The sequence below is a fragment of the Orycteropus afer genome, unplaced genomic scaffold, assembly GCF_000298275.1.
Source record: "Orycteropus afer afer isolate SDZICR_OR568_19922 unplaced genomic scaffold, OryAfe1.0 scaffold00026, whole genome shotgun sequence".
Lineage (NCBI taxonomy): Eukaryota > Metazoa > Chordata > Mammalia > Tubulidentata > Orycteropodidae > Orycteropus > Orycteropus afer.
This window is the reverse complement of record NW_006921613.1, coordinates 2,716,737-2,739,712: the sequence shown is the minus strand read 5'-3', so window position 1 is coordinate 2,739,712 and position 22,976 is coordinate 2,716,737. Positions and strand designations below refer to the sequence as shown.

The window sequence follows — 22,976 nt, the reverse complement described above, 5'->3', positions numbered from 1 at the left end:
AATTGTGCTTATAATTCAACCTGGGAATGAATAATGAGACAGTTTTAAGATCTTAGGAACTGCATGGGGATTTCACCTAAGTCTCAGTAACTTTATTCTCTGAAAGCTTCCCCTCTCATCGGGATATATAACTTAGAATAAAATTTAGTTCAGTATTATTACTGGAAGGTAGTATTTGTCATTGTGTTATATAAACTGTATAACTAGGCCTCTGAGTTGAGGATATAAATGAAAAACTGAAACTATACTTTTTTTTTTTTTAAGAGTGGTCTATGTTTTCTGTTCTTAATTAAGAGGTGGAGGTAGAAATTAAGGTAATTCTCAGGTTCCTCACCTGTAAAATGAGAATGATACCTGGCTGTGGAAATAATTGAAGACCATCCTAATGAGAACAGAAACTATTTATATAGCTCTTGCTATATGGAAAAGGAATCAACTGCCATCACTTAGATTTTGAAGAGATTCAAAGGCAGGTAGGGGAGTAGGGAAACTTTATAGTAAAATAAACAGGTGTCATCTGATTGGAAGTTGTTGGTGTGGGGAGCTGGAGGCTGGCTAACCAGAAGTTGGTCATGATATGTGATTGGTTTGTAGAGAAAATTTGGCTTTGCCTGATGAGTCCTGAGTTAGAAGTGAACAAATTATAGGGAAGCTGGCAGTCACTGACCAAGTCCTGACCATTTTGGGCTGATTGCTCTAGAGGTTATGCATCTCAGTTTTGTTACATATGGTCTGGCCATTATCCATTTCTATATTCTGTCTTTCATGTCTAACCTTATTGTTGTGAGGATTCAAAATGGAAAGATCAGCCTCTGTTGCTGCTTTTGGATGTGGAGGTCTTACTAAACAGTACAGAGAACCAGGAGTACCGGGGAAAATATACACATACACATACCTACCCACACACATTGTTTTTAGGTGCCATTGAGTCGGCTCTGACTCAGCTACACTATATACAATAGAATAAAACTGCCTGGTCCTGTGCCAGCCTCATGTTGTTGTTGTTGTTATGTGCCATCAAGTGGGACCTGACTCATAGCGACCTCTCCTTGGGTTTCTGAGGCAGTATCACTACAGAAGTAGATTTCCCAACCTTCCTTCTGTGGAGTGGCTGGTGGGTTTGAACCTACAGCCTTCTGGTTAGCAGTCAAATGCCTTAGGCACTACACTACCGGAGCTCCTATGTGCCAGCCTAATAATCCCTGCTATACCTGAGCCCGTCATTGCAGCCACTGTTTCAATCCATCTTGTTGAGGGTCTTCCCTTTTTTGATGATCCTCCACTTTACCAAGCATAATATCCTTCTCCAGAGAATGGTCCCTTCTGACAACATGACCAAATTAGATGACACAAAGTCTGGCCATTCTCATTTCCAAGGAGCATTCTGGCTGCATCTCTTTCAGAACAAGATTTGTTAGTTCTTCTGGCAGTCCATAGTACTCTTAGAATTCTTCACCAACACCACAACTCAAAAGAATCAACTCTTCTTTAGTCTTTCTTATTCATTGTCCAGCTTTCACATGCGTATGAGGCTATTGAAAATACCATGGCTTGGGTTAGGCACAGTGCCTAAGGCACTTGTACTAACCAGAAGGCTGGCAGTTCAAACCCACCAGCCACTCCTCGGAAGGAAGGTTGGGCAATCTACTTCCATAGTGATACCACCCCAGAAACCCAAGGAGGGGTCACTGTGAGTTGGGGCCGACTTGACAGCACATAATAACAACAACAACAGACATCTTCAAAGAGACATTTTTGCTCTTCATCACTTGAAAGAGATCTTTTGCACCAGATTTACCCAGTGCAATATGTTGTCTGATTGACTGCTACTTCCGTTGGTGTTGATCGCGGAACTAAGTAATATGAAATCTTTGACAACTTCATTCTTTTCTCCATTTATTGTGATGGTGCCTGTTGGTCCAGTTGTGAAGATTTTCCTTTTCTTTATTGAGGTGTAATCCATACTGCAGACTATAGTCTTTGATCTTCATCATTAAGTGCTTCAAGTCATCTTAACTTTTAGCAAGTAAAGTTGTATTGTCTGCATATCATAGATTATTGATGAGTCTTCCTCCAATCCTGATGCTATGCTCTTCATATAATCCAGCTTCTCATATTATTTGCTCAGTATGTAGATTGAATAAGTATGGTGAAAAGATAAACCATGATGCACACCTTTCTAGATTTTAAACCATGCAGTATACCCTTGTTCTGTCCGAATGACAGCCTCCTGGTCTGTATACACATTCCTCTTTGAGCATAAATAAGTGTTCTAGAATTCCCATTCTTCTTCATTTATCCATAATTTGTTATGATCCAAGCAATAGAATGTTTTTTCATAATCAATAAAAAACAAGTAAACATCTTTCAGCCAAGATCCATCTAACATGAGCAATGATATCCCTCATTCCACATCCTCTTCCAGATCAAGTTTGAATTTTTGGAAGTTCCCTGTCTATATACTGCAACAACTGTTTTTGCTTTTCAGCAAAATTATACTGCATGTGATTTTAACGATACTGCTTGATAATTTCCACTTTCTATTGGATCACCTTTTTCAGAAGGGGCACAAATATGGGTCTCTTACAGGCAGTTAGTTGGGTACCTGTTTTCCAAATTCCTTGTCATAAAGGAGTGAATGCTTCTAGCATTGCATCATTTGTCAAAAAATCTCAATGAGTATTCCATCATTTTCTGAAGACATTTTTTGCCAATTCTTTCAGTTCATCTTGGACTTCTTTCTTTAATGCCATTGGTTCTTGATCACATGCTACCCTTTGATATTGCCAATACCAGTCCATTTCAGCTTACTCATGCCTAGGGTATCGATCTTTATACATTCTATCTTATTTTTGACCACTTCCAATATAGATTCATACTTGATACATCCACATTCTGATTCTTAATGGAAGTCTGAAGCTCTTTCTTCTCATTTTGAGTCATGCTACATCAAATGAAAATCCCGAAAGCTTTACTCCACCCACATCATTAAGGTCAGCTCTACTTTGATGAGGTTGTTCTTCCCCAGACATAATAATAGAGGTATTAACTGGTCTTTCTTGCAGGCATGGATATGGATATTATTCTATCACTGACAGCACTGAACTTCAAGATAGATCTTAAAATTTTTTTTTTTTTTTTTGATGATGAATGTGATGTCAACCTAATGGCTTATCTTCCAGCAGTATATCTGACAATGTTTCAGTGCTATTCATAAGGTTGTCAATTGCCACTTTTTCTCAGAAGTAGACCACCTCTTGCATCTTCCTACATCTGGATGCTCCACTTAAATCCACCCACCATAGGTGAGCCTGCTGGTATTTGAAATATTAGTGTCATAGCTTCCAGTATCACGGCAACATGCAAGCCACCACTGTGTGACAAACTGACGGATGAGTAATGGTTTGCAAAATAACATGTAGGAAATAAGAAGTGACGTATGTGATACTTTACTAAGGTCAAATATATGTAAGAAACTAATGTTCTAGTATTATCTCTTAGAACAATGGTTCTCATTTAGGCCCTCAGCCAGCAGCGCCAGCATCACCTGGGACCTTATTAGAAATGCAAATTTTCAAGTCTAGTCTTAGGCCCTCTGAATCAGAAATTCTATGCATGTGGTTCAGCAGTCTTACTTCCTTAGTGATACTGCCTCGGAAACCCAAGGAGGGGTCGCTATGAATCGGGGCCGACTTGACGACAAATAACAACAACAATAACAACAATATACACCAAGATGTGAGAACCACCATCCTAGAGAATGACAATGCACTTTGGCAATAAAGCCTCCAAGAATCTGGAGAAAGCTTAATTAACTATATGTAGTTAAGCAAACGTTTTCTTAATCTATTTGAGCACGGAGTTGTGTGTTTGTCTATGTGTGTATTAACACTCAATAGCATTCAGCAGAAAAAAATGTTAGAGAAATAGTTTGTCAAAAGCTGTTGTAGCTTCATCTTACTAGTAATTCCTCAAATATGTATCCCTTGTGTGCTTTTGCATTCAAACATTCCATTTTGTTTTCCTCTACCAAATATCTCCCTTACCCTTGTCTAGGCAGCCTTTTAAAAGAAGAATTACATAATTATATGTTTATTGAACAAATACATGCAATGCCACAGAAATGTTTTAGAGCAGTTTCAGAAGTGCAGCATGTGTGAACCACCAACGTGGAGATATCAACACTTTTGTGTGTGTAACGATTCTGTGTCTATATTGAGATTTTCTTGATAGAATATCCTCATTTATTCTTACATTATGAAAGCATAGTATGTGTTATATCAGTTTATCTGTGCAAACTTTTCTGTAGTGAAATATTCTTTGATAAACAAGCTGATTGGAGGCTTACTTCAGCTGATTATACACCTTGGCAACTTTAAACTTTAAAAATTCCTCTCCCCATTAAAAAAAGTCCGTTGATGTTGAGTCCGTTCTGATTCATAGCACTGCTGTAGGACAGAGCAGAACTGAGCCATAGGGTTTCCAAGCTTGTAATGTTTGCGGAAGCAAACTGCTACGTCTTTATCCCATGGAGCATCTGGTGGGTTGGTATGGACCACCTTTTGGTTAGCAGCCAAGTGTTTAAACACTTTTCTACCAGGGATCCTTCTCTGCCATTAAACTCTCACAAACTTTCTTACAAGTCTACAAAGTTTCTTTCAAGTCTCTTTCCTCAAGAAACTATTAACAAAATAACTTTACCTGCTATTATATGACTATAATTTGAATTGATCTACTAAGTCATAGTTTTATAGACTTACTGAAGTTTCCTTTGTTTGTGGTTATTAATGAATTTATAATTACTGTACTTATTTGACCTCTCATCTGTCAATTTGTTGTCATATTTTGGTAGCTTCTTTGTTGCTTTTGAGACCTTCATTTGCTGATATGGCATGACTCAAAATGAGAAGAAACAGCTGCAGACATCCATTAATAATCAGAACATAGAATGTATAAAGCATCAATCTAGGAAAATTGGAAACTGTCAAAAATGAAATGAAATGCATAAAGATTGATATCCTGGGCATTAGTGAGCTAAAAGGAACTGATATTAGTCATTTTGAATTGGACAATCACATATTCTGCTATGCTGAGAATGGCAAATTGGAGAAGAATGACATCCCATTTATCATCAAAAAGAACATTTCAAGATCTGTCTTGAAACACAGTGCTGTCAGTGATAGAATTATATCCATATCCCTGCCTGCAAGAAAGACCAGTTAATACTTCTATTATTCAAATTTATGCATCAGCCACTGAAGGGAAAGAGAAACAAATGGAAGATTTTTACCAACTTGTGCAGTCTGAAATTGACTGAACAAAATGCTCTGATGATTACTGGTGATTGGAACACAAAAGTTGAAATGAAGAAGCTTTGGTAGTTGGAAAATGTGGCCTTGGTTAATAGAAATGACATTGGAGAACACGTGATCAAATTTTGCAAGACAAACAACTTATTCATTGCCAAAAACTTTTTTTCAACAACATAATATGTGTGGACCATGGCAAATGGAATATACAGAGATCAAATTGACTGTATGTGTGGGAAGAAATGATGGAACAGCTCAAAATCATCAGTAAGAATAAGGCCAAGTCTAACTGTGGAACTGGCCATCAATTGCTTATATGCAAGTTTCAGTGGAAGCTGAAGAAAATTAAAACAACTCAAAGAGACTCAAAATACTAATTTGAGTGTATCCCACCTGAATTTAGAGACCATGTGAAGAATAGACTTGACACCTTGAACACCAATGACCAGACAAGCTGTGGGATTGTGGGATGACATCAAAGTCATTATACATGAAGAGAGCACAATGTCATTGAAAAGACAGGAAAAGAATTAAAAAACATAATGGATATCAAAAGAGACTCTTAAACTTGGTCTTGAGCAAATAGTAGGAAAAGCGATTGGAAGAAATGATGAAGTAAAGGATCTGAACAGAAAATTTCAAAGGCCAGCTCCAAAAGACAAAGGAAAGTATGACAGTGAAATGTACAAAGAGCTCAAGTTCAAAAATCTAAAGGGAAGAATAGCCTTAGCATTTCTCAAGCTGAAAGAATTGAAGAAAAATTTCAAGCCTCAAGTTGCAATATTAAACGATTCTATGGACAAAATATTGGATAATGCAAGAGAATCAAAAGAAAATGGAAGGAATACATAGTCACTGTACCAAAAAGAACTGGTCAATGTTCGACCATTTCAAGATGTGGCATATGATAAAGAGCTGCTGGTACTGAAGGAAGAAGCCCAAGCTGCATTGAAGGTATTGGCAAAAAACCAGACTCCGTAATTGATGGAATGTCCATTGAGATGTTCCTTTGAAGACTAAGGTGCAAGTGACCCAAGCCATGATCTTTCCAGTAGTCTCACAGCATGCAAAAGCTGGACAAGGAGTAAGGAAGACCTTGGTAGAATTTTGATGTATTTTAATTATGGTGTTGGTGAAGAATACTGAAAATACCATGGACTGCCAAAAGAATGAACACATCTGTCTTGGAAAAAACACAACAGGAAAAGTTGCTTATAATTTAGATTCACCAGACTTTGTCTCTCATATATTGGTTGTGTCATCATGAGGAATCAGTCCCTGCAATGGTATATCAAGCTTGCTAAATAAGAAAACCAAAGAACCAAACCCACTGCTGTAAAGTCGATTCGACTTGCAGTGACCCCTTCTTGGGTTTCTGGGGCAATATCTCTACAGAAGTAGATTGTCTAGTCTTCCTTCAGAGGAGTGGCTGGTAGGTTTGACCCACCAGCCTTCTGGTTAGCAGTCAAATGCCTTAGGCACTATGCTAAGAGAGAAATCTTCAATGAGATGGATTGACATAGTGGCTGCAACAGTGGGCTCAAGCATAGCAGTGATAGGACGGCACAGGACCAGGCAGTATTTCGTTCTGTTGTACAAAGGGTCACTGTGAGTCGAAACCAACTTGATGGCACCTAACAACAAAAACAACATATCATGATGATTATTAACTCATAAAGGTTGTAGTTAGCATTAGTATACTTGATGCTGTTGTTAGTTTCTATTTAGTTGTTTTTGGCTCATGGCAACCCTGTGTGTGAAGAAATAGGACTCACTAGATAGGATTTTCAAGGATGTGACCTTTGGGAAGCAAATCATCACGTCTCTCTTCCAAGATGTCTCTGAGTAGGTTGGAATCTTTAGGATAGTAGTGGACCACTTAACTATTTGTGCCACAATGAGACTTCATAAGTTCCATAAAATTTTGCTATTACATTAAAATTGTTCAACCATAGGTCAAATATCCTAGTAGAATTCCTCCAGACCAATTGCCATTGAGTTAACTCCCACTCATGATACTTTTATGTGTGTCAGAGTAAAACTATGCTGCACAGGGTTTTCAAAAGCTGATTTTCAGAAGTTATCACCAAGCCTTCCTTCTCAGGAGCCTCTGTGCGGACTCAAACCTTTAACGTTTTGGTTAGCAGCTGAACACATTAACTGTTCGCCACCAAGAAACTCCAGTAGACTTCTAGGATATATTAATAAAATATTACTTAGAAAAATGTAATTCTTTATCCTGGTAAATATATAAATATCCTAGATTTTACCCTATCCCTTTAAATATGAAATCTATTAAAGCTCACTATTAAAACAGGAAAAGTACTGATTTATGATACTCTTGTGTGGTATATAAAAACTTAATGATTCAAGATCCAATTTGCCTTATCCTGTTGTAATATATAGAATTTGATACCAAAAAAAAAGAAAAAGAATGACACCATTAATAATGTTCTGGTGTTTTGTTTTGTTTAAAAAGTGATGGAAGTATAATTTGTAATAGCTAAAGAACTTTGGAATTAATGCATATTAACTACTACTTCTGTCTTTCCTGGTTTCCAGTAGTGACTGTGATGTCTGACATATCATCTGTAGTAATTTCCTTTAACTTAATCATGTTACATAAAATACGTTAATTATATAGTTTGGCTACGTATATGTCATGATGATTATTAATAGTAGTCTAATATAATCCACTGTGACCATCAGATATCATTTTATTTACAACCATTACAGCTCCCTGGATTCTCTGAGTTTCTAAATACTTAGTAGAGAGAGCTATCTATTGAGCTTAATATAATGAGTAAATAGTTACATTATTGTGATTAAAGTCTTGTTTGCAAAAGCAAAGATAAATTTTATTTAAAAGTTTTCCTTAAAGCTAAGCAAAGCTGGATATATGTAAGTCTGCATTGCTCTATTTTCCTTCTTTAAAAACTCCATGATGTACTTTGGTATACTGAATAGCCTCAGGAATTAAGGGCAGGAATACTGCCAATGAGTTTCAAGTGGTTGTCAGGTATGCAAAACTCTTAAGATCCTTTGGAGAATGCTAATCGTTTATTATGGCTATTTGAAGTAGTTTATATCATGCCCATTTTAAATTTTTGACCATTTAAATTTCTCTCTCCATGTTTTAATATCTGCTGCATTTTGAGCAGAAACATAAATCAATAGAGCTTGGAAGCACCCTAGGGTACTACATCTCCCTAAAGCTATGTTATTATCTGATGTGGAGGTCTTTAGTAGTAAGTGGATTCAATATGGGGCTATATTTTAACCTAAATAAGAACAATAATAGGATGATGATTCCTCAAAATACATTTGCATGGCTTGGGTAGTATTGGAAAATAACGAATATACAACAATTCAACAGAGTATGACTGATCTGATAATATATGGCAGTGGACTACAGCAGTACATTTGGCTAGATAAAATTGAAACCACCTTTTAGATCAGAGAAGCCATGAGTTTCCTGAGCTACAAATGAATGTTTCAAGGTATCTTAGACCTATACTCCTGTAAGTGATTTAGCAAAATTGTCAGGATTTCCAAGCTATAGGCTTCCCATTTATTTCTATACCTGAGTGAAAATTATCTCTGTCTGATTTTATCTTTTTGCTTAATGAGTTCTAGTGATGTAGTGTCTAAGGCATTTGACTGCTAACCAGAAGTCTGATGGTTCATACCACTAGCTGTGCTGCAGAAGGAAGATGACACAGCCTAAGATTTACTTCTTTGCAAACACAGTGGGGAGTCACATGAGTTGGAATTGATTCAGTGGCAGTGGGTGGGTTAAACAGTAAATGTAAAAGAAGTATCTTAAGAAAAATATCCACAAAATAAATAAATAAACAAAATAATTTGTATATGTTGAAAAGGTTTGTGTATGTTGAATATAAAATTTATATGTGACTCATTTAAGATTGTTGTTGTAATCTGTTAATTTCAATCTAAGTATAGTTTATCCAAGGCCAACCTTTGTTTCTACAGATGAGAGTGGGGGGAATTCAGTCAGTGTGGTAAAAAGAGGAAGATTGAGATTAGATTTTTTTTTAAAGGGAAAGATAAATTTACAAAGATTCAATAAAGAAGGTAATTTGTGGGTTAAATGAAAGAGATCCATTTCATTCATGTAAAATGTATGTAATGTAGAGTTTAATGGCACTGGCATTATGACCAGGCAACCTTGAATTCTACCTATTTACTACCAATGTGAATTTGAGAAACACATTTAGGTAGGCTGAATTTCACTCACACAAACACATACACACATTTTTGTGTACACAGAATTCAGTGTTTACCCTTGGAAGAAACCACAAGGCATAATTCTTCTAATAATAACTCTTAAGGTCATGAACAGTAATACATAGTCAGAGAGGGGAGAAACCTCCATTCCAGAGCCAAGATACTTAAAAATAAAGCTTCTGCCACTGTGAGTTTATCTTGTGGACACCATTCAATAAGAAAAGGAAACCTGAATTTAAGACCTTTGGATCCCATAATCTGAAAGTCATTCCACAATCACTTTTCTTTGATCCTTCTGTTTGACAGTGACATGTAACTAAAGTCATCCCACGTAATCTTTTCTTTTACATGTGCGTGACCTTGTGAACAGAGTAAGAAACAAGACATTCCTCGGGAAGATCAGGGGCCAACCATCAAGAATTTGGATTTTTGGCCCCAACTTATTACATTGATGGTCACTATTATTGATGAGGATAAAACTGCCTACACACCTGTCCTGAATCAGTAAGTACGCTATTTTAAACTGAATGGATTTTAGTCCATTTAAGTTACAAAAAATAAAATACTTGAATCAAAGTTTATATTCTCATGATGAAGACCATCTTTTCCAAAATTAAGAAAATATTATTTTCATCTTTTATCAGTAAATATCAATTCAATGGTGTAAGGAGTTTTTAGTTTGAGCCCCACACTCAGTGTAATTCTTTGTATATAGACACAAATATTCTCTAAGGTTTAATTTTATTTGATATAAAATATTTCTTCTTTCCTCTTGTTTCTTTTATAACTACCCATTGAGTCAAAGAAAAAAAAATGTACTTCCCAAGAAATAGGAAATCATATGAAGAGCTAGTATTAAACATATTTCATTGTGCCTTTTTAATAATAAAGAGTTATGAAAAACATGCCTTCAAAATAGTTGTACATGCTGAGTTTAACAAATTTACTGAAATGTTTTATAAAACAAGTCCATTTTCTCCATCATCAAGCTAAAGCCTGTATTTCCATGCATAGAAGTTACAAATTACAAGCAGGTAGACAAGATGAATTAAAATTCATGACTGTTTTTGGAGAGTTTGTAATTGTTCTCTTATCAAAATCCACTAGCTATGAGAACTTGAGCAGGTTATCTATTTCCTCTGGCTCTTAGTTTCCTCAAATGTAAAAAAGATTATTTTACTAGGTGATCTCTGCGATCCAACCCAAGTTTAAAGTTGGATGGCTCTAGGTTTTATTTCACATCCATGTGTTGAATGGTTGCATAAGAATATAACAGCTAACTCTGCCAATCTTGACTCTCAGTCATATAAATGGAAAGGGTATCCTAACATGTTATTAGAACTCGAAAGTCTGTGGGCAGCAGCAACAGGGATTGGAGAAAGGAACATATGCTGTGGAACATAAAGTAGATTCAGATTTACTGTAAGAATTGGTTTTGTGTTTTTATTTTTCTATCTCCTTACTGGTCAAGACAATTAAGAGTCATAGGTTATGTTGAATTCAATTAGAATTCCAATTAAAGAAGATAATTTTCAGTTTTCACTGTTTTCTGTCTCTTAACCACCCATTTTCATCTGCCCAAATTGCTCCAGATTGTGGAGACTGTGTACTTCTCTTTGTTGTGCAGCTATGATAGCATGCTTAGGTTTGCCTTTTCCCTTTCTTTTCCCTTTTCCCCAAACCCTATCCCTATATCCATCTTTTCTTCCTGAATACCAGACTATCTTCTGATGAACATCTGTAGGTACTACTCTGCTTTCTCATCTGGTTTAAGGGAGGTCATCTCTTAATCCATGACACATACTGATCTCATCATGGGCTGAGGGTAGTCCTCAGGTCTCTGACAACTTTGTGAAATAAGTATATTTTCTCATTTTTTCTCTTCTCCTTTCCTGGGAACAGAGTTGTTTTCTTTAAAAACTGAAAGACCAGTAACTTGTTTCAAGACTGTCCTTGGGCTGAGAAGGGCATTTGATAACTTTTAAATGAAGACAAACCTCTGAGAAATGCAAATTAAAAGTTTTTGAAGGTTAGTTAGTCTCCCTTTCATATATTTTCCCTTGGAGAGTATGCCTGCTTATTTACCAAATATATTTACAAATATCAGAAACCAGGATGTTGCTAGTAAAAGACATCTTGTAAAATCATGGACCCAATTAAAGTTTCCAAGAATTATCTCTAAACATGTACCAAGAAAAATACATGAAGACTTTAGTAATTTTTGTAACAGTGTTAAAGTATGCAGACTAAATGCATTTAGTTGATGGCAAAAAATAAAATTATAAACTGAATTAATCCTAAACCAAAAAAAAAAAAAAACTCACTGCCATTGAGTCGATTCCAACTCTTAATGACCCTCTTTGGTTTTCTGAGGCAGTAAATCTTCATGGAAGTAGATTGTCCAGCCTTCCTTCTGTGGAGTGGCTGGTGGATAGTGGGTATGAAATGAACAGTGACCCAGAGGAAATGGAGAGATGTCTTTGTCTTTTTTAATATTATCTTTGATGTCAATGTTAGAACTACTTCCCCAACCCCACCATGAAAACTCTACCCTAAAGGAGCTCTGGTAGCATAGTGCCTAAGGCACTTGACTGCTCACCAGAAGGCTGGCGGTTCAAACCCACCAGCCACTCCTCGGAAGGAAGGTTGGGCAATCCTACTTCTGTAGTGATACTGCCTCAGAAACCCAAGGAGGGTCGCTATGAGTCGGGGCCGACTCGAAGGCAAAAAACAACAAAAAGTCTGACTGTCTTCCTTCTATTTGGAGTCTGTTTTTCAATGTGTTTAATGATTGTGTTTGCTCAGATTTTAAGTGTCCTAAAGTTCTGTTTGCATCAGTCAATATCATTCTAATTTTTTTTTTTTGGGGGGGAAGGAGGGTTCTCCTCCTGTAATCACTATTTTAAGTGAACTTGTCTGTAGATGAGGTGTGGTTTTGTTTGGCTAAACAACAATTTAGCCAAAAATTGTTGCCTATTTATTATTCAGTGAAATTTTCATTCACATCAGTTTCTTTATTTGTATAACATGTTATGCCCAGTTTAGGCATTGCTAATCATCTCATAGGAGTTCTAGTGGCATATGTCTGCTAACCAGAATGCTGGTGGTTCAAAACCACCAGCCACTCCTCGGAAGGAAGATTGGACAACCTACTTCTGTAGTGATACTGCCTCGGAAACGCAAAGAGGTGTCACTATGAGATGGATCTGACTCTAGGGCAGTGAGTTAATCATGTCATTGTTACTTAGGCTAGTGCAGTGCTTCACAAAGTACAAAATCAAGACCACTAGGGTCAGAATCTCTTTGGCTACTAGTTGGAAATGCAAATTCTGAGCCTAATCTCAAATCTGTGGGAAATCAGGGTCCAAAAGTCTACATTTTTAATAAAACATTCCTCACATACTTTAATAGAGCCCTGGTGACACAGTGGCTGAGTACATGGCTGCTAACTGAAAGGTTGCCCGTTCAAACCCACTAGCTGCTCTATGAGAGAAAGATGTGACAATCTATTTCCATGAAGTTGACAGCCTAGGAAACCCTATGGGGCAGTTCTGTCTATAGGGTCACTATGAGTTGTAATCAATTATTACATTGATTGCGACAGCAATGGGACATAGTCTTAGGTATATTAAAGGAATACCATTTTATGGTGGATGGTATATGGAGAAAAGTGTTGGTTGTTGTCAGGTTGTAGGTGTTGTTGAGTTGGTTCCAACCCTTGATACAATGGAACAAAACACTGTTCAGTCCTGCACCATCTTCAGGATCATTGCTGTGTTTGAGAGTCATGTTGCAGCTGTTAGGTCAGTCTGTCTTGTTGAGGGTCTTGTCTTTTTCACTGACCCTCTACCAAGCATGATGTCCTCCTTCTGTTCCTTTCTGGTAACATGTCCAAAGTATGTGAGAGAAAGTCTTACCATCCTCACTTCTAAGGAGTAATCTGACTGTACTATTCCAAGACAGATTTGTTCGTTCTTCTGGCAGTGCAGGGCATAAAATAATTTTCTTCACCAACATCATAACTCAAAGTAGTAAATTCTTCTTCAAACCTTTATTTGTTTTTCAGTTTTTTGCATATATATGAGGCAATTGAACATACCATAGCTTGGTTCTGGCATGCCTTAGTCCTTAAAATGTCATCTTTGATTTTTAAAACTTTAAAAATTTAGATTTTCCCAGTGCAATACATCATTTGATTTCCAGACTGCTGGTTCCATGGGTATTGATTGTGGATCCAAGTAAAATGAAATCCTTGACTTCAGAGAAAAGTGTAAAAGATATAAATAAATGGCCAAGTTGTAAAAGATGTATCATGCTTTAGAAAGTTTGGATTTTATCTTGAAGGCAGTGGAAAGTTAATGAATGAATTTAAAATAAAAAACATTTCTTCATCTCTTTCAAGGTAATACAGAGTTAATGATATAATTTACATTAAACCAAAACTCAGTGCCATTGAGTTGGTCCTGACTCATAGCAACCCCTTCTTGGGTTTCCTAGGCAGTATCTCTACAGAAGTAGATTGCCCAAACTTCTTTCCAAGGAATGGCTGGTGGATTTGAACCTCCAGCCTTCTGGTTAGCAGGCAAATGTCTTAAGGCACTTCACCACCAGAGCTTCCATAATTTCTCCACTCCTCAGAAGGAAGATGGAGCAATCTACTTCCATAGTGATATTGCCTTGGAAACCCAAGGAGGGGTTGCTATGAGTCAGGTCCGATTCAACTGCACATAACAACAACAACAACAACATGCTATAATATATTATAAATATATAATACATTCAACAGTTGATTGAATGTAGTCTTACTGTTATTTATCCTGAGTTTGGGAAATAATTTTAACATTTTGAATTTTGTTTTCAAATTTGATAACAAGTTTCCGTAGTGATACTGCTTCAGAAACCCAAGGAAGGGTCACTATGAGTTGGATCTGACTCCACAGCAGTGAGTTTGGTTGTTTTTTTTTTTTTTTTTTGGTTTATATACTGCAAACATGAGGGAAACCTTTTTCTTTTTAACTCACCAGTTTATATCCAGGCATTTATGTTTGTTGAAGGAATGACTAACTTCAAGTAAATATATGTGCTTAGACACTGTCTCTATTTCATCTATTAATTTATTAATGAACTAAACTATTTCTATGAGCAATATTTACTCAAATTTTTATAATTCTTTTTTATAAAGTGGCTTTCCAGATTATTGTAGAAACTTCACTTTTCATTAAAACTTGAAAATATTAAGCAGAATATTTTCAGATCTTTAGGTATGCATCTCTCTTTTAACAGATTGAGTATAATTGACTACAATAAACTGCACATAAAGTATATAATTTGTTTAGGTTTGACATATGTGTCTTGCCATAAAACCTTAACTGTTAGCTAGAAAATGAGTGTATCTATCACCCAAAATATTTTCATGAGCCTTTTCACCAACCCCTTCATTATCCCAGACAACCATTGATGTACTTCCTATTACTATAAATTAGTTTGGTATTGCTGTAATATTATGTAAATGAAATAATACATTACATTCACCTTATCATCAGCTTTTTATTACTCATTGCAATTACTTTGTGATTCACATGTTTTGTGTATATCAATACTTTGTTTCTTTATATTTCTAAGCAATATTCCATCATGTATATCCTAGAATATGTATATCCTAGTATCTATTGATGGACATTTGGATTTTTTTTCCCCACATTATATTGGTATTAATACATTAGTAAGTCTTTATATGAGCAAATTCTTTTATTTCCCCTGGATAACTATGTAAGAGTAGAATGGCTGGGTCATGTGGAAGAAATGTGTTTAGTATTTTTTAAAACTGCCACACTGCTTTCCAACGTGGCTGTATCTTGCCAATGCCTGGTATGCTAAGTATTTTTAATTTTAGCCATTCTGATATGTGTGTAAGGAGCTCTGGTGGTGTAGGGTCTAAGGCATTTAACTGCTAACCAGAAGGTTGACAGTTAAAACCCACCAGCCACTCCTCAGAAGGAAGACCAGACAATCTACTTCTGTAAAGATTTACTGCCTTGGGAACCCAATGGGGGTTGCTGTGAGTCAGAATTGACTTGACACCAGTGAGTTCATTTTTTTAATATATGTGTAGTGTATCTTATAAGGGTTTTAATCTGCACTTTCCTGAATACTAATGATGGTGATCGTCTTCTTGTGTGCATGTTGTAATCCATTAATCTTATTTGATGACGTATCTGTGCATATGTTTTGCCCACTTCTAAATTAAGACATTTATCTTCTTGTTTTTTATATATTCTCCATAAAAGTCTGTTGTCAGATGAATGCTTTGCATTTATTTTGTTCCAGTTTGTGATTTTCATTTTCTTACCAGTGTCTTTTGAAGAGCAAAATTTTTTGATTTTGATGAATTAGTTCAATTTATTGATATATTTTTTATTTTATACTTTGGGCTTTTATATCTTACCTAAGAAGTCTTTGTGCACATAGTTACTAAGATTGTTTTCTTCTAGACTTAATAATTTCAGCTCCTACATTGAAGTATATGATTCATTTTAAGTTAATTTTTGTGTATGGTATGATACAAAGTTTAAGGTCCTTTGAAGGATTTTTTTTTTTTTGCATATGCTTACTTAATTTCTTCTACTCAACTTGTTTAAAAAATAATCCTTCCCTATTGAATGGCTTTGACACCTTTGTCGAAAATCAATTGACTAGAAGTGAGGTTCTATTTATGTACACTCTATTCTGTTCAATTGATGTACACATCTGTCCTTATACCAGTACCATTCTTCTTGATTACTATCATTTTATAGTAAGTGTTGAACTCATACAATATATATTATTTAACTTTTTTCATATTTTCAAAAAGCAGTTTTGGGAATACTAAGTCTTTTGCAATTCTCTATCCTGAAACAAACCTGTCAATTTATAGCAAAAAAAAAAAAAAAAGCCTGATAAATCTTTGATTGGGATTGTATTGAACACATAGAAATTAAAACAAAACTATACTGAAACTATGATGCATTAATATGGTTTATACCTTTATTAAGATCTTCTTTCATGTCTCTAAGCTGTATTTGTGATTTTTGCTGAATAAGTTACATAATCTTCTGTCAAATTTATTTGTAAATATTTCATATTCTTATTGTCATTGTTAATGATATTTTAGATTTCAATTTCCTATTATTTTTTGCTAGTATATAGAAGTACAAATGATTTTTATGTATTTATCTTGTATCCTTTAAGCTTTCTAAGCTAACCTTGTTTTAATAGCTTTTTTGTACATACATTAGGATTTTTTACATATATGATTGCCTTGGCCACCAAAAATAAATAAATAAATAACAGCAGCAGCAGCTTGCTTTCTTTATAATATGGATGTGGTTTATTATTTTTATTGCCGTATTGCTCTAACTAAATTCTCTAGTACAGTACTAATTACACTTGGTAATAGTAGATATTCTTGCCTTATATAAAATCTTATGAGAAAGCATGCAGTCTTATGCTGTAAATATGATGTCAGCTGGAGATTTTACAAAGATATTCTTTATCAAATTGAAGAAACTCTGTTCTATATTCCTATATTATTCTGAGAGTTTTTATCAATTAATTTGTCAAATATCTTACCTGCTTGTATTGACGAGATATGTTTCAGCTTTTCAAGATAATTAATAAGGAATTCAGGCACTCTGGTGGAGCAGTGCCTGAAGCATTTAACTGCTAACCAGAAGGTTGGCAGTTCATATATACCAACTACTCCATGGCAGGAAGATGGGTGCAATCTACTCCTGTAAAGATTTACCCCTTTAGAAACTCAATGGGGTCACTTTGAGTCAGATTCGAGTCAGAATTGACTCAATGACAGTGAGTTTTGTTGTTGTTGTTGTTGTTGTTGTTGTTTGGTTTAATATGAAATTACATTTATTTTTATTTTCAAATTTTGAACCAGTCTTGCCCTGTTGGGATAGACTTCACATGGTCCTGATGTGTACTTCTTCTTCTATATTATTAGATTTACTTATTTTGTTAAGAATTTTTGTCTGTTTGTGTGGGATATTATTTGCATTTCCTTTTTTTTTTTTCTTTTTTGTAATATCTTTTCTGTTTTTTATTTCAGGGTAAGGCTGGATTTATAGACTAAGTTGGGAAGTGTTCCTTTCACTTTGATTTTCTGGAAGATTATTTGTAGAACTGGTATTATTTCTTTCTCAAGTGTTTGGTAGAATTTACCAAGAAAGTGATCTGAGCTGGTAATTTTCTCTGTAGTAAGTTTTCTTCTTTTTTCTTTTTACTGAAAATTATATTTCTTGATTAGTTATCTCTTCAAATTGCCTACTTGTTCTTGATTGAGTTTTTTTAGTTTGCATTTTTCAAAGAATTATCTGTTTCATCTAAGTGGTAATTTATTAAATTTTTCTCTTGATATTCACCTACTATCTTTTAATGTCTGTAGAATCTGAAATGATTTTCCCTCTCTCATTCTTGATACTGCTTTTTATGTCTTCTTTCTCTTTTCCTGTCCAGTTGTCTAGAATTGTATTGATCATCTGGAAACCATAACAAAAAGACAGCTTTGGTTTCATTAAATTTCTCTGTTGTTCTTGGTTTTAAATTAAATTGGTTTCTTCTCTCTTCTTTATTATTTGCTTTCTTCTGAGAGTGGAAATAACTGCTAAGTGGCTACAGCAGGAATTTAATGAGAAAAGATAAGGGTGTTGTGTAAGATGATGAAAAGGTCAAGTGAAATGTGAGAAGTATTAAGGAAGTTAATCAAGAAATCATTTTGACTAACTGGATTGAATGGAGTGGTAAGAAAGGAGGTAGAGACAATAAAGATACTGTATTTAATGGGATACCATTTGATAAAGTAGAAAAAGTAGGAGGGAGTATTATTTTAAGGAAGTACAATGTGACTTATTTTTTGATATATAGAGATTCAGGCACCTGTGTGATACCAAACTATTGTATACAGTATACAATTACATATTTAGATATGGAAGTCTTTTAGACTGGATAGGGGAGATTATAATGTATGGGAGATTTATTATAAATGCTTGAAAGTAAGAAACTTTATTTCTTTCTGAATATTCATAATACTTAACTCTCACTTATTTTAAATTAAAGAGTCCTGTTGGCACAGAGCCTCATGTATTTGACTGCTAACCAGAAGGTTGGTGATTCCAACCCACTAGCACTACCGAAGGAAGACAGGGCAATCTACTTCCATAAAGATTTCCTGCCTCAGAGAGCCAGTGTGGGTCACTATGAGTTGAAATCAACTCGATGGCAGTGGGTTTGGGTTTCTCTTTTTGTATTCTAAATTATTGTGATCTTACATTATTTTGTGTTTTATATCTGATCAAAATATAAACAGAAATACACTTTATCCTCTCTTTGATCCAGTTGTTTGCGAACATTTTATTAATGTTTGTGTTTTCTTTTAGTTTCCTGTACAAATATACCTAGTAACAGTTCAGTTTATTTTCTCTGTGTCACAAGCACATATACACGAGAGGATACAATGTGTTGAGCACAAAATGGATTAGTTTTCAAAGATCTGCTATTTTGTTTGCAGAGATGATGTATGACTCTTTCATTTTCTCAGAGCTCTGGAATGAACCACAACATAATTTTCAAATTGTATGTTTTAAAAGATACTATATTTCATTTGCAACAGAGAAGATTTTCAGTTTAAACTACTTTGATCAAGGATTTTTGTCTTGTTTTTTTCTCTTTTACACTAATGGTATTCAGAACACTAAAGCTATTGATTTGTTTGCTTGCATCATGACTACCCTAAGTTATTTTCATATCTTACAAAATTCTACAAAAGTGTTTAAATATACTAGAAGCAGACAGTCTGTCAAACAGATGACTATATATATCCATAACTCAGTCAACCATACCAAGAATTTATCATATTTTCCTTATCTTTATTCTTCAGTTTTTCTTTGCTCTGTTATTTTAAACAAATGTCATACATCATGTCATTTCATATCTACATACTTCCATACTAATTTGTAAAATTCGTGGCCATTTTCTCACATACAAAAATGCCATTATCACAACTAATAATAGTAATGCCTTCCTATTATGTAACCCCTCTTATTATTTTCAATTTTTTTTTCACTTTTATTGTTGTGAAAACATACATAACAAGACATTTGCCAACATAACAACTTCCTTATTTACAGCTCAGGGATATTGATGATATATTTCATGTTGTGCCACCATTATTGCTATCCTTTTCCAAAATATTCCACCATCAGCATAAACTCAATGCCTCACAAACAAAAGCTTTCCCTTTCCCCCTTCCTCCTACTCCTGGTAACTACTACTTATCTTTGGTTTCTGTTATACACACACACACACACACACACATACAAATATATACATACATACATATATATTCCCCTACCAACAACAACTTATCTAGAAATTTAGCTTCCCCAACCCTCCCATCCCTGGTAACCAACAAAGGAAGTTTTCTTCTGTGTATAAACCTTTCCTTAACTTTTTACGATAATGGATTAATATAGTATTTATCCTTTGGTGATTGACTTACTTAACTCACCAAAATGACCTCCAAGTTCATCCACGTAGTGAGGTGTTTTGCAGATTCTACATTATTCTTAGGGTTCCATAGTATTCCATTGTGCATATGTACCACAGTTTGGTTATCCATTCCTGAGTTGATGAGCACTTAGGTTGTTTTCCATCTCTTTGCTATTACAAATAGTGTTGTGATGAACATGGGCATGCAAGCATCTTTTTGTGTCCTGCCTCTCACTTCTTTAGGATATATACCTAGTAATGGGATTGCTGGGTCAAATGGTATTTCTTTCTCCAACTTTTCAAGGAATCAACATACTGATTTCCACAGTGGTTGTATCATTTTACAGTCCCACTAGCAGTGTATGAGAGTCCCATTCTCTCCACATCCTTACCAGCATTTATTATTAAACTTAGCTATCCGTGCTGGGGCCAGATGGTATCCCATTGTTGTTTAGCTTTGCATCTCTCTAATGGCTAATGATCATGAACATTTCTTCTTGTGTTTGTTGGCTGCTTGAATTTTTTTTTTTTTTTTTTTTGGTGAAATGTCTGTTCATATCTTCTGCCCATTTCTTAATTGGATTGTTTATCCTTTTGTTGGAGTTTTATATAAATTTTAGAGATAAGTTCTTTGTCTGATATGTCATGCTGAATATCTTTTCCCATTCTATAGGTTCTCTTTTTACTCTTGGAAAAGTCTTTTGATATATGTAAGAATTTAATTTTCAGAAGGTCCCTTCTGTTGTTTGTACATCTTGGGTTATGCTTGATAGTCTATTTATGCCATAAATTAGGTCCCCTAAGTTTGTCCCTAGTTTTTCTATGAGGAACTTTATAGTTTTAGGTTTCACATTTAAGTCTTTGATCCATCTGGAGTTTGTTTTTGTATATGGTGTGAAGTGTGGATTTTGTTTCATCTTTCTGCCAGTGGAAATCAAGTTTTGCCAGCACCATTTGTGAAAGAGACTATCTCCTTCCCATTTAATGGATTTTGGCCCTTTGTCAAAGATCAGCTGACCTGATCTATGGATGTATTTCTGGGTTCTGTTTTCTTCCAATGGTCTGTGTGTCTGTCATTGTATCAATCCCAGGTTGTTTTGACAACTGTGGTTGTGTAGTAGATTTAGAGATCTGGGAGTGTGAGACCTCCTACTTTGTTCTTCTTCAATAGTGCTTTGCTTATCTGAGGTCTCTTTCCTTTCAATATAAAATTAGTGATTGGTTTTTCTACGTCTTTAAAGAATATTGATGGAATATGGATAAGGATTGTACTGAATGTACACCTTGCTTTGGGTAGTACTGACATTTTCACAATGTTCCATCTTCCTCTCAGTGAGTATGGTAATGTTCTTCCATTTATGTAGCTCTCTTAAAGTTTCTTGAAGTAGTGTTCTATAGTTTTCTTTGTATAGGTCTTTTGTGTTCCTGGTAAGATTTATTCCAAAGTATCTTATATTTTTGGTAATAATTGTAAAGGCATTGATTTCCTTATTTCCTTTTTAGAGACCTCTTTGCTGGTATAGAGGAATTCAACTGATTTTTTATGTTGATATTGTATCCCACCACAGTACTAAATCTTTTGGTAAGTTCCAATAGTTTTCTTGCTGAGTCTCTTGGGTTTCCTATGTATAGAATCATATCATCTGCAAATAGGAACAGTTTTATTCCTTCTTTACCAATTTGGATGCCTTTGATTTCCTTTTCTTGCCTTTCTGCCCTGATCAGGACTTCTAATACAATGTTGAATAGTAGTAGAGCTAGAGGGCATTCTTGTCTGGATCCTGTTCACAAGCAAGAGGAAGGGTTTTAGTCTCTCTCCATTGAGAATAATGTTGGTTGTTGGTTTTGCATTTATGCCTTTTATTATGTTGAGGAATTTTCCTTCTACTTCTACTTTTCTGAGAGTTTTTTTTTTTTTATCAGGAATGGGTATTGGGTTTTATCAAATACCTTTTCTGCATCTCTTGATATGATCATGTGATTCCTTTCCTTTGTTTTATTTATGTGTTATTTATTTTTGTTTTATTATGTGATGGATTGCATTGATTGTTTTTCTAATGTTAAACCATCCTTGCATACCTGGTATGAATCTCACTTGGTCATGATATGTTGTTGTTGTTATGTTTTTGGAATCTGTTGGCTAGGATTTTGTTGAATATTTTTACATCTATGTTCATGAGGATATTGGTCCATAGTTTTCCTTCCTAGTGGTCTCTTTGGCCAGTTTTGGTATCAGGGTTATGCTTGCTTCATAAAATGAATTTGGAGGATTCTATCCTTTTCTCTGTTCTGGAGTAGCTTGAGTAGGATTGGTGTCAGTTCTTCACTGAGTGGTTGGTAGAATTCTCCAGTGAAACCATCTGGGCCAGGAACTTTGTTTTGTAGGTAATTTTTTTATGACCTGTTCAGTTTCTTCTTTTGTTATGGGTCTGTTCAAGTTTTCTACCACAGTCTGTGTTAGTTTAGGTAAGTAGTGTCTTTGTAGGTATTTGTCCATTTCTTCCAGATTTTCAAATTTGTTGGAGTACAATTCTTTATCCAAACCACACCCACTGCCATTGAGTCAATTTTGACTCAAAGCTACCCCCTTTGGGTTTCTGGGGTGGTAAATCTTTACAGAAGTAGATTGTTCTGTTTTCCTTCTGCAGAGTGTCTGGTGGGTTTGAACTGTCAACCTTCTGGTTAGCAGTCAAATGCCTTAGGCACTGTACCACCAGAGCTTCTACCAGTATCCTGATATTATTATTTTTATTTCTATTGGTTCTCTTGTGACATCACCACTTTCATTTCTTATTTGTGTTATTTACGTCTTTTCCTTTGTTAAGTTTGCTGGTTGTTTACCAATTTTATTACTCCTTTCAAAGAACCAATTTATAGTCTTGT

General features: G+C 35.1%; 1 protein-coding gene across 1 annotated transcript in view; it reads left to right on the top strand.

The window, feature by feature from the left end:
• Positions 1-22,976, top strand: part of UNC13C (unc-13 homolog C) — a 903,686-nt gene that overhangs the window by 502,780 nt on the left and 377,930 nt on the right. Inside the window, exon 17 of the mRNA XM_007935152.2 lies at positions 9,928-10,061. Within this exon, the coding sequence (XP_007933343.1) occupies positions 9,928-10,061 (134 nt within the window). The remainder of the gene's footprint in view (positions 1-9,927; positions 10,062-22,976) is intronic.